General features: G+C 39.8%; 1 protein-coding gene across 1 annotated transcript; it reads left to right on the plus strand.

Moving 5' to 3' along the window:
* Positions 1-10,359: 10,359 nt before the first annotated feature.
* LOC142169480 (purine permease 1-like) lies at positions 10,360-12,968 on the plus strand. The gene is made up of 2 exons (XM_075231076.1): positions 10,360-11,192; positions 12,505-12,968. The coding sequence occupies exons 1-2, from the start codon at positions 10,482-10,484 to the stop codon at positions 12,850-12,852; spliced, it is 1,059 nt and encodes a 352-aa protein (XP_075087177.1). The 5' UTR covers positions 10,360-10,481; the 3' UTR covers positions 12,853-12,968.
* Positions 12,969-13,336: the final 368 nt, after the last annotated feature.

The following is a 13,336-nucleotide window of genomic DNA, read 5'->3' on the forward strand; positions in this document are numbered from 1 at the left end:
AGGCAGAGTCGGCCCAGTTATCAGCTGCGAGAAAAGCAGAAGCTTTAGAGGATACGATCCGCATTCTCCGTTCTGAGCGGGATTGCGCTTTGGAGACGGCTAGGCTCAGAGAGGAGCGGATTGATGAGCGGATATAGGAGTTAGAAAAAGAGTCTACGGGCCTTTATGATCGAGTTGTTGCCCTCGAGGACGAAAATGCACAGTTATTGGCTCAGCCGTCCTCATCCCACACTTCTACTTTTCCTGATGTTCCTCAGGATCTGTACGAGGAATGGATTCACACAGAGGCCCAGCTGGATATATTCAGGGATTTGATGGAGCGAGGACTGTTTTAGAAGCCGACTTTGAGAATGCAGGTGCTAAGGCACGTAAATCTCGGTTTGCTTATGGCTATGACCCCGCTACACTAGAAGTTGGCGATGACGAGGAGGGTGCGTGCGTGGACCGAATTGACTAGGATGCCTGGTACGAGGGATGAATATCCCGTTGGCGATGGTGATGAGGTGGGTGAAGACAGTCTTAATGATCAAGCGGGTGACGCTGCTGAGCCGGGTGGTGATTAGTTCTTTTTTGTCATAGCCGCGGGCATGTGAACTTTTTGTAGGCGAGCAACCTTTGTAAAGAATATTCTTAATGAAGTGTTAGCTTTGTTGTTCGTACCTTACTTCTTTTCTTTGTTCGGATTTGTGTGTTTTTCTTATTTTATTTCTTGATTGCCTTTGTCGTAATAGAGTTGAGTGGGTTGAACGGTGTTGAAGGTAGACTTCATTTGGTTAAGGTCGTGGGCCGAGTAGGTAGTAATTCGAAAAGAGGTCAAATGTACTTTAATTAATTGAGGTCGTGGGCCGAATAGGTGTTATCTCAAACGAGGTCGAACGTAACCTTTAATTAATTGAGGTCGTGGGCCGAATAGGTGTTAATTCGAACGAGGTCAAATGTAACCTTTAATTTAGGTGTTAATTCGAACGAGGTCGAATATAACCTTTAATTAATTGAGGTAGTTGGCCGAATAGGTGTTAATTCGAACGAGGTCGAATGTAACCTTTAATTAATTGAGGTCGGGGGTTGAATAGTTGTTAATTCGAACGAGGTCGAATGTAACCTTTAATTAATTGAGGTCGCGGGCCGAATATGTGTTAATTCGAACGAGGTCGAATGTAACATTTAATTAATTGAGATTGTGTGCCGAATAGGTGTTAATTCGAACGAGGTCGAATGTAACCTTTAATTAATTGAGGCCGTGGGCCAAATAGGTGTTAATTCGAACGAGGTCGAATGTAACCTTTAATTAATTAAGGCCGTGGGTTGAATAGGTGTTAATTCGAACGAGGTCGAATGTAACCTTTACTTGGAGAGTAGAGATAAACTTTCATGTACTCATGCTTTATTCATACTTTTGGAGAGATTTACATATTTTTCGGGTGCTGGCTGTTAGTTTAGTCACAGTCCCGGTCTATCTAGTCCCTTCATTGGTCAAGCTGGAAAGATAGTGAGAGATTGAGCAATGAACTGATCGGCCGGTGCTTTCCATCTGTGCACTTAAATTCTGAAGTATCCCCGTCACCGCCTCGTTAAAAACCTCCTCGAGAAAACCTATTTGGGACAAACCGCGAGCGAGGGAAAAAGAGTGCGACTTTGGGGACCTCGTCCTTTTAAAAGTTGAAGTACTTGAGGTGCGTAATGTTCCAGTTGTTTGGTAGTCGCTTTCCTTCCATTGTTTCTAGTGTGAATGACCCTTTGCTTGTTGTTGTCGTGATTTAGTAGGGGCCATCCCGTTTGTTCCCAATTTGCCTTCTCGCGGGTCTTTGCTTGCTTGTGTTTTATCTTTAAGCACGTAGTCCCCGACTTTAAGTGGCCTCATCTTTGCCCTCTTGTTAAAATAGTGTTCTGCTTGTTCCTTTTGGGCGACCATTCTTACGTAATCCATATCTCTTCGTTCCTTGACCTCGTCGAGTTTTTGCCTTCTACTGTCATCGTTCTGGGATCCGCTCTTGCGGAAGTACCTTAGACTGGGCTCCCTGACTGGAATTACTGCATCAGTCCCATAGACTAACGAGTATGGCGTTTCCCCAGTGCTCTCTTTTAGCGTTGTTCGGTAGTCCCAGAGTACTTCTGGTAATACCTCCGGCCATAGTCCCTTGGCGTCTTCGAGTTTCTTTTTCATGATGTTCAGTATTAACTTGTTGGAGGATTCCGCTTGCCCGTTACCTACGGGGTGGTAAGGCATTGACAGTATTCTTTTGATGTGCCATTTTTCAAAACATTCGATGACCTTCTTTCCTGCAAATTGATGTCTGTTGTCGCAGCTGATTTCTTTGGGGAGACCGAAGCGGCATATGATATTTTTCCATATGAAGGCGATTACTTCTTGTTCGCGTATCTGGGCGAATGCTCCTGCTTTCACTCATTTAGAGAAATAATAAGTTTAAACCAAGAGAAATCGTACATTACCTCGTCCGGCCGGGAGGAGGCCCACGATATACATTCCCTATTTGATGAACGGCCAAGGGGAAGTCACTGAGTGTAGTTGTTCGCCCGCTTGGTGGATCAATAGGGCATACTTATGGCGTTGCTTGCATTTTTTCACGAAATCTGCGACTTCTTTTTTCATGGTGGGCCAGTAGTATCTTTCTCGTATGAGGCACCTGACCAACGCTCGATTGCATGACTGAGCTCCGTAGTGACCTTCGTGCACTTCTTCAAGGAAGCACCGCGTCTGATTTGGGCCAAAGTATTTCGCTAGGGGGCCGCCATACATCCTTTTGTATAGGTCGTTATGAACGATGCTATACCTGGATGCTTGCATCCGCATTTTCTTGGCCTCTTTTTTATCATTGGGGAGTATACCGTCCTGCAAATATATAGCAATATGGTTGCGCCAGTCCCAAGTTAGGTTTACGGTTCTTACCTCGATTTGGTCTATCAACGAATTGAGGAGGAGGACCACACTTTGATCTCCGGTTATGTTTTTGGTGGCTGTCGCCAAATTTGGCGAGGCCCTCTACCTCGATATTCTGTGCTCTGGGAATCTGGTCGAGCTGACATTCATCGAATCGGGTAGTAGTTTGCAGATTTCGGTCTGGTATTTTTGTAACCTCTGCTCCTGGATTTGGAAAGTCCCTGTGACTTGCTTGACCACGAGCTAAGAATCGCAGCACAGCCTTAGCCGCTTCGCCCCGTATTTGAGTGCTAGTCTTATAGCCTGTTTGGCCAAGCTTCTCCAGAGGCCAAACGTGTCTTTTTTCTCAAAAGCACTTTTTTCCTAACTTGAGGTGTTTGGCCAAGCTTTTTTGGGGAAAAAAGCTTTTGGGAAGAAGCAAAAACAGTTATTTAGAAGCAGAAAAAAGTAGCTTCTTCCCAAAAGCAGAAACAGAAGCAGTTTTGACTTTTTTTCTTACCAAAAATACCCTTAACAAAATATAGTATATACTAAAATAACCGTTAAACCTAATACTTAGAATATTAATGTATAAATATTTCTTATTATTTTTAGGATAACATTCTAATATATAGTGACTTTAGGGGTGAATGTTTTTATATTTGTTGAATGATTTTTATTATATTTAACTTATATTAAAAGAATTAAGTACTTTTAAAATTTATTTTCATATTTTACTTTAATAAAATAAAAAGATTTAATTATTGCATGTAATAATAATTTTTAAGATTATTTATTTACTTATAATATTAACTATTAAGTAAATCTATTCATGTCATTATTCTTAATTTGATACTTGAAAGAACTTTCTGAAAAGCTTGGCCAAACACAAATTATTGCTCAACAGTACTTTTCAGAGTGATTAGCCAACCACAAACTGCTTCTCTCCAAAAGTATTTTTTTAAAAAGTACTTCTCAAAATAAGCTGATTTCTCCAGCTTGGCCAAACAGGCTATTAGTCCTGCAATTACAGCCTCATACTTGGCCTCATTGTTAGTCATGTCAGGGCACCTTATCGACTAGCGAATCATTTCGCCAGTTGGGACTTTGAGTACGAGTCCCAGCCTTGACCGCGACGCGTTAGATGCGCCGTCGGTGTATAGGACCCAGAGGTCGTGTGTTTGAGAAGTGTGGAGGGATTCCTTTTCGATTTCGGGAAGTATGCACGCACTGAAGTCGGTGAGGACATGAAACTTTATCGCCATTCGCGGTCGATATGTGATATTGTGCTTGCCTAGTTCGATGGCCCATTTGGCCAATCTGCCCGAAAGTTCGGGTTTGTGTAAAATGCTTCTTAAGGGGAAAGTCATGATGACCGAGATGGGATGGCATTGAAATACGGTCTAAGCTTCCGTGAAGCTACGACAAAGGACAAAGCTAGTTTTTCAAGGTTGGGGTACCTCGTCTAGGCGTCGACTAGTGTCTTGCTAATGTAATAGATGGGAGATTCCGTACCTTTACTTTCTTGGACTAGGACTACGCTCACACTACTTCGGATACGGCGAGATAGACAAGGAGAAGTTGTCCTGGTTCCGGTTGTGAGAGCAACGGTGGCGAGGATAGGTATACCTTCAACTCCTTCAATACTTGGACGCTTTCAGGGGTCCATAGGAGGTTGTTTTCCTTTTTAAGTACGCAGAATAATTTATGGCACCTATCGGAGGATCGCGAGATGAACCTTGACAGGGTAGAGATATGACCGGTTAATTTCTGGACTTGTTTTTTGGTGGTCAAGTGCTCTGGTATACCCTCGATAGCCTTTATTTGGTCGGGATTGACCTCGATTCCCCGATGCGACACTCAGAAACCCAAGAATTTTCCTGAGGCCACGCCGAATGCGCACTTTTCGGGGTTCAACTTCATGTCGTATTGCCTGAGTATGCCGAAGGCTTCTCTAAAATGATCAATGTGATCTTCTTTCTTTTTGGATTTGACCAGCATGTCATCGATGTATACCTCCATCCTCTTTCCGAGTTGTTCTTTGAACATTTTCGTCACCAGACTTCGGGATGTTGCCCCTGTATTTTTCAGTCCGAAAGGCATGACCCTGTAGCAGTACGTCCCTTGGAAGGTGATGAAGGTGGTCTTTTCCTGGTCCGCTTCCTCCATAAGGATCTGGTTGTAGCCCGAGCTGGCGTCCAAGAAACTCAACAACTCATGCCCGGTTGTCGCATCGATGAGTTGGTTGATATAAGGTAGTGGAAATGAATCCTTGGGGCAAGCGTTGTTCTGGTCGGTGAAATCCACGCACATCCGCTACTTGCCATTTTTCTTTTTTACCATGACCATGTTGGCGACCCATTGGGGGTACTTCGACTCTCTGATTGAGCTATTTTCCTATAATTTTTCCACTTCTTCGTGCACCCGTCATTGATTACGGAATTAAACTTGTGTCGAACCTGTATTACCGGGGGATATATTAGATCGACGTTCAATATGTGTGTGGAGATATCTTTTGGGATACCTGGCATATCTGCATGGCTAAAAGCAAACAGGTCCGCGTTAGCAATTAAGAATTTTTGAAACTTACTTGGCTCTTGGAGTTTGCAGCCGATGTAAGCTTTCTTGTTGAGATTGTTGGCATCTAGCTGAACGGGGTAGAGGTCCTCTATAGTCGATCCTACGGCCTCGGCCACATCGAGGTCTTTGATGTCGTCGCCTACCGACCTCAACCATGTTGATTTCTATGCTTTCTTCTCTTTGTCTTTCATTTGTTGAGTGGTCGTGTAGTCTACGGTGATACGGTAACATTCTTGAGATGTACATTGTTCCCGGTGTATGCTGCATATCCCCCATGGAGTTGGAAATTTGATGACTTGGTACAAGCTAGAGGGTATAACTCTCATGGTGTGTATCCACGGTCTCCCTATTATGGCATTATATGCCGTGTCCTGATCCATGATGTGGAATGTGGCCTCTAGAGTGATGCCACCCGCCAGGACGGGGAGTGTAATCTTGCCAGATGTTCGTTTAACTACATTGTTAAAATCCGTTAGTGTGATGCAGCTTGGTACTATCTTTTCCTCGAGTTTCATTTGTGTGAGTACTATGGGATGGATAATACATGCGCCGCTTCCGTCATCTAGCATAATCTATCTTATGTCGGTATCTAAAATTCGTAAAGTAATAACAAGAGCGTCATAGTGAGGGAATGCCAAACCTTTGGTATATGACTTATCGAAGATGATACTTTCTTCGAGTTTGTCATACCGTTCGTGGATGATCGACCGTTTGAGCTTGTGGGTAGTGGTGAACTTTACGCTGTTGATAGAAGCATCGTATTCACCGCCGATGATCATGTAGATGGTGCGGGTTGGTGAGGGCAGCTTCGGCGGTCCTTGATGTTGTTCGCGCCCCTAACAAAGTTAGTTCTTCCCCGATCGCTCAGCAGTTCTTTGAGGTGCCCCTGTCACAGAATATTTACGACTTCCTATCTTAGAGTGATGCAATCTTCGTTTTTGTGTCCTCGCTCTTGATGGAACTAGCAGAGGGCGTCTGATATTCTGGTATTCGGATTTGACCTCATCTTTTGCGGCTACTTCACCTTTGACACGAGCTTCTTCATGGCGTAGACGATCTCTGTAGGTGATAGGCAAAAATTGTGAGCGGATAATAAATGGGGCAAACATCTTTTATTCCGGTGAGTCCCTGTTCTTGACCGGTGTGGGCCTTCTTCATGGCGGGATGGGGGTATAGCGGTAGTTCTAACATACGGGAGATGTCGGTCCCGGTTTGGCCGTGAGGTTACCGGATCTCTTCTGATATCACATCTCCGATCTTGTTTGGATTCTGGTTGTACTGAGGTCAGTCGATTAGTTGGCCCATTGAGGTCGTCTTCATATATTCGAACTTCGACACAGTATGCATTATGTATTTCGTCCCAAGTTGTTGGGGGTTATTTCATAAGCCAACTCAGTAATTTTCTTGTCGCTCTCGAACCATTCCTTTTCAGTCCGTTTTGAAAAGTGGCCACCGCTATTCCTTCTAATACGTTAGGCAAAGTCATTCTCACTTGGTTGAAATGGGCGAGTAAATCCCTAAGTCCTTCTCCTGGCGACTGTTTGATAGCAAAGATATCATTTACTCTCGCCTTGGCCTTTTTGGCTCCAGCATGAGTACCAGGTTAGTGCTCGTCCTGTGAGGGTTTTGCCGAACTTCTTTAGCAGAACGGAGGATACTTGTTCCTTTGTGAGGTCGTTGCCTTTCACGGCGGTGACGTAGTGGGTCACATAATCTTCGGGGTCGGTCATGCCATCGTATATTTTCAAGTAGGGCGGAATTTAAAAGTCTTCGGTATGGCGTGGGGGGCAGCGCCGTCGCTGTGTGGCTACTCCACGAACCAACCAGCATATCTCTTCGGTGATAACTTAGGAGTGCCCGGTATTTTATCGACCCTTTCTTGGGGCTCTATCAATTGGTCCCGAAGTGTTTATTCTCGATTTCCATTCCTTCCATCCTTTTCAGAATGGTTGTGAGGGTGTCATTACCTGCATTATTAAAAACATTGTGAGTAATACCTGTTGTTGCGGGCCGGGGGGGGGAGGGAAGTTGATCATGTTGCTCGTTCTCTGGTGGCGTAGCACAGGTTCTCGCAGTCACTGCGGCCATGCCCTGAACGGATTTATGGAGGACACTGGTCAGTGTATCAGTTAACCAGGCTTCATGGAGGTTATTTATCGCTAGTGGTGCCTCCTCTCCCATGGATATAGAGGTTGTCTTGCCAAGGGATTTCGTGATGCTACAGCGAGGAGGGGGTGATCCACCTCGCCTAGGAGTGGCATTGGGCGTTGTGTCCTCGCCCACTGCTTCTAAGCTCTCATGGATGATATCCATGAGGTTGGTTCGGAGGTCACTCATAATTCTTACCCTTCCTTCTCTGTTACCTGCCATGTTAGATCTATGCAAGCGGAGAGAAAAAAGGTTCTTTTTTTTACGTCAGCAATCAGTGCCGGTTGTAGATCTAGAAGGAACTAAAAAGCTTAGCTAGAAAATCTCCACAGACGGTGCCAAATTGTTTGACCAAGAAATATAATCTTCGGTAAAACTATTAAATTTATATAATGAAGGGTCAAATCTAGTTAAGGATAATGACTCTAGATGTTAAGCGTAAGGATGAACGATAGATGACTAAGTTCGCATATGATTGATGACAATAAATGTGAAATACTCTTGCAACAAGAACATTAAATGAGATATATCCAGCAATAAATGTCAATAAATGGCATTTATATAAATAAAAAGAATGATTCACCCGATAATGGATGGACAAGATGAATATTCTGCCTGACAACGGTGAATGACAGATAGATCCAAGATTTGCATGAACAATCCTTGGATCTAGTGGGAAAGTCGGGAATAACATGAACGAGAATCTTTATAAAAAGGCAGCCTTTGTGTTTTTATCCGAAAGGAGTCTTCTTCTCCAAAGTCTCCTTATCAGAAAAATATTACATGCCCTTATCATTGTCTCTTCTTTCTATATATATAGGCCTATTTTCTTAGAAAAGTCTAATAGAACAAACACCAGGAATATTCACTAGAATATTCTCCTTTTTAATACCCTATTATGACAAATTAGTCGTTACAAGTCTTATTACTAATAATCGATCTTGACCTTGATCCTTGTTGATATTTTGACTGTGATCTCTATTGATATCTCGACCACGACTTATATCGACACCGCGGCCATTAATTTTGCTATGACTTAGGCGAGCTCGACCGATGACATTTATTAATACCATTTTATGCTAAATATTCCAAGGGGACTCTGTCTTTGTTCTTGCTTTTAGACTTCATCAAGACGATTAATATTATTCTTTTATGAACAAATAGAATAAATACCTAAATAGATATATTTAGTATATGCTACTATTATAGTATCATGTATTAAAACCATGTATATTCGTATATCTATAAATAAAAAATTTCCTTTAAAGTTCTTTTCATTTTAATCATTTAAAAAGAAAATCTTATAAATAATCTAAGCTCTAATTCACTTAAAACTGTTTTTATTTGTAATGTAGCCAAGATAGAATCATTTTGTATGGAAAAATATAAAAAATAACAACTCTTCTATCTCGATTAAATTATATAAAATATTATTTCAAAATTCACTAATTTGTGTCACAATACTTTACTAGTTAAAGAATATAAGACACCCCTATTGCTTAACTAATATTTTCAAAGGTACAGCATTGTTGATCAGCTCAGTCTTTACACTTTAGGGTTAATTTCACTTATGGTCATTGAACTATCTTTCAATTTCACTAGAATCATTTAATTATTTTTTGTCACTTAAAAGTAATTAAACTTTATCATTATCACTTAAAAGTCATTTTGTCTCAAACCCCTACCATAAATATGACATGGCATTAAATTTTATGATAAAAATTCAAAAATAAATGGCACATAAGCTAATATGGGTCATACTCATTTTAGATCCATTTATCCTTTAATGTGATTTGACCCATAATCCAAATGGATTTCGATAAAAAAAAATGAAGTTTCACATTAGTTTAAAATGATTATCTTATACTACAAAGTTTTGCCTTTGTTGTTACATAATGCACATTCATAATTATTCTATACTAAAATAATCTATGCTAGAAAATTCTTATTTTGTTTGTATGCTCCATCCATCCGAGTCATTTTATAACTCTACTGAAGCTAAAATATTATTGTATCCAAACTAATGTGCTAGAAAATTCTTTTAGCACATGAACCAAACAAAATACCAAGACGCCATCCAAATTTGATTTCCTTTTTCTTAATTTCTTTTTATTTTATTAGTCGTGTTGTAAACATGTCTCACATTTATTTGTGGCAATTGAAACATTTAAAAGTGCACATAAACGAAACGGAGGGGATCCTTTCTGGTTCTGTACACGCTTTCATATAAGAAAAGCTGTTATTGAATTCGAACAACTTAACTAAACTCCCCGTTAAGTTTATGGCCCCGTTAAGTTTATGGGTGACTGATCATATGTTTCTCTTCAAAAGTGGAAATGCAAAATTCTACCGACCCACTCATAATTATTCTATTCTTAACTAAACCCACGTTTGTCCCATCCTTGTTAATTTTAATCCATATTTTTGTCTTCATTAGTGCAAAAGCAAAATTCAACGCTAACCAGTAGAATAGGCAAGGCTATTTACTCGGCACAGTCCAGTCCACGGTGTGCTAATAGTTTTCCTAGAAATTCAACGCTGCAATTTAATAATAAATAAAACTACTCACAATCATTGCTTTTTTGGTCTTTGCTCTAATATTTTTTAATTGTTATATCCTTCCCTTGTGAATCATATGAAAAATACTAGTACTGCAATCAATTAAATCAGAAGAAAGCCTTCTTAAAGTGGGGCCACTCCATGTCGTGAAACAAATCATTGGAATGTACTAAGATGTTTCTCATTTATAAATAGCAGAGTACAGATCTCAGCACTGCAACAGATCCAAAATTCCAAACTTTAGTAGAAGAAGAAGACCATTCAGCCTGAGCAGCAGACTACTCCAACTTAGTATCCAAATCGCTTGAAAAAAAGTATGGAACATCAAGGATTAAGCACCACTATGAGGAGAATCCTCCTGCTCATTAATTGTATAATACTTGCTGTTGGTATCTGCGGTGGCCCTCTAATGATGCGTCTATATTATGTCGAAGGAGGTTCAAGAGTATGGTTTAGCAGTTGGTTACAAACTGCTGGATGGCCATTCACCCTTATACCTCTTACCATCCTATACTTCTATCGTCGAAAAACTGAAGGCGCTAATGCCAAGTATTACTTGATAACACCTCGAATTTTCATTGCATCATTCATCATTGGTATTGTCACTGGTCTTGATGATTTTCTCTATTCGTGGGGCGGGTCAAAACTTCCTGTGTCAACCTCTTCACTTCTTCTTGCGGCTCAACTTGCCTTCACGGCAATAGGTGCTTTCTTCATAGTGAAGCTGAAATTCACACCCTACTCTATCAATGCAGTGGTTCTGCTGACAGTTGGTGCTGTTTTATTAGGTGTTCGATCTAATGGTGATCGGCCAGAGGGTGTGACAAGTAAAGCCTATATTCTTGGTTTTATGATGACACTTCTGGCAGCAGCTTTATATGGAGTCATTTTGCCTTGTATTGAGTTAATTTACTTGAAGGCAAAGCAAGCTATTACTGCTACATTAGTATTGGAGATTCAAATGGTCATGTGTTTTGCTGCTACTGCTTTTTGTACTATTGGAATGATCGCCAATAACGACTTTCAGGTATTGTTTCCCCCTTTACCCAAGCATCTTACTCTCGATTGCAGTTTATCTTACACTATTCTTTTGCTGGTTTAAATTATATGCATAATTGTTTTTTACACAATCAAGTCATTTACGAGAAAATTACAGGTAAATTTTATGAAATATTAATTGATAATTACCTTATAAAAAGAACTTTACAGTTTAAGGGTACCTAATTTGAATCTTTTTCACTATTAGTCCATTTCAGATAAAATGACACAGTTCTGCATTTGAAAGTATTTAACTTTAAACTTCTCATTTTTACCCTTAATAAGAAACTTTTTATAACTGCACAATGTTATGCAAAGTTTAAAATCACAAGTTTTGAAAATTCTAAAAGACACACAAATATTATAAAATATGTTGAAGACCCAATATTCATAAATTTATTTTTTCTTAAATTTTGAGTCAAGACGCAAATTACGTCACATATATTTGAAATCGAGATCGTAAAATATATCTCTTTTATTACCATTAGATCCCGAAGGCCTTCATCAACGATCAATAGTCCATCATTTTTTTTTGGTCTTTTCATTTATTTCTCCTCATTTCATTTCCCATAAAGTTTTCTGATCTTAGTGTCAAGAGAGAACAAATTAAAAGCCTGTAAGAGTTGTGAGTTTGACATTAGCAGTAGGACATTAATGAAGGAACTAGCTCGAAACCCTAAACTATTCATATCCCACATATACGGATGAAGACACCGCAAAGGAATCCAAGTAGCGTTTGAACACCCGGGTTATCAAATCCATGAAGGCTGCTGGGGCATTTTTCAGCCCAAATGACATCCCTAAAAACTCATAATGCCCATACCGAGTTTGAAAAGTTATCTTAGGAACATCGGATGCCCTAATCCTCAACTGATGGTAGCCAGATCTCAAATCAATCTTTGAAAACACCTTGTCACCCTGAAGCTGATCAAATAAATCATCAATCCTTGGCAATGGATATTTATTCTTGATGGTGACTTTGTTCAACTGCCGATAATCTATACACATTCTCATCGATCCATCTTTCTTCTTCACAAACAACGCAGGTGCACCCCAGGGCGAGATACTCTTTGTCATGGAATACATTTTTTTTAAATTGATTAAAGATATTTTGCGTACATGATGCGTTGTATCAACATTTGAATATGTCAAAAATATATGAAAACTAGAGCAGTATTGGATTCGAACATATTTACCTAAAAAGATGATGTATCATAGATACTTCCTCGGTATTAATTTTGTTTTAGCTATACACTATCTTATTAAAGAGAAAGGATTAAGATATTGATTGAAATTTGCAGGCAATATCAAGGGAGGCAAAACAATTTAATCTCGGAGAAGCTAGATACTATACAGTGATAGTATGGACTACCATTATTTGGCAGTGCTTCTTTGTGGGTGTAATTGGAGTCATTTACTGCTCTTCTTCTTTGATGTCTGGGGTTATGATCGCAGTTCTACTTCCTGTTACTGAGGTATTAGCTGTAGTTTTCTTTAGGGAAAATTTTTCAGGTGAAAAGGGCCTTGCTCTTTTTCTTTCTCTTTGGGGTTTCGTTTCATACTTTTACGGAGAGTTCAGACAAACAAAGAAGGAGAAGAACAAAAGTCCAAAAAGTGAGATGACAACAATGCGTACCGAGTCTGTTTGATTTACTATTCACGGCTATACAGATAAAGAGTTTGTATTTTTTTTGTAGAAAATAATGTACGCTACTTTGTGGAATACGTATCTATTCATTAATGTTGAAACGAGAAATTTATTCAACTCAAGTGAGCACTTTTCTTTTTTTTTCAATATATCTTCCATCTTAAAAAGTAATGTTATCTAAAACCCAATTTGTTTAATTTCACTCCATTTTTCTCTTCACAAGTGGAAATGCAAAATTCCCCGCCAACCAGTAGTATGGATATGGCTATTTACATGGCTCAAGTCATGGTTGGGGTACTAATCTGGTAAGGAAAATAGTATTTTTGTTTTCTATATTGTTACTTAATTATGATTTAGTCCACATATTACATACTTATAAATTTTTACCTTCAATTAACATAAATGTGTGATTTTATTCCCTGCATTGACAGTAGTTTAATTTAACGATGTTAGTATCGGCAAAGGGTTATATTTGCCTTCTAACA

This window comes from Nicotiana tabacum, chromosome 15 (assembly GCF_000715075.1).
Source record: "Nicotiana tabacum cultivar K326 chromosome 15, ASM71507v2, whole genome shotgun sequence".
NCBI lineage: Eukaryota > Viridiplantae > Streptophyta > Magnoliopsida > Solanales > Solanaceae > Nicotiana > Nicotiana tabacum.

Excerpts from the sequence above, each read along its gene's own strand:
- LOC142169480 (XM_075231076.1), top strand. The coding sequence starts at position 10,482 with ATGGAACATCAAGGATTAAGCACCACTATGAGGAGAATCCTCCTGCTC. Across the intron at positions 11,193-12,504 it reads TCGCCAATAACGACTTTCAG|GCAATATCAAGGGAGGCAAA; the intron begins GTATTGTTTCCC and ends TGAAATTTGCAG.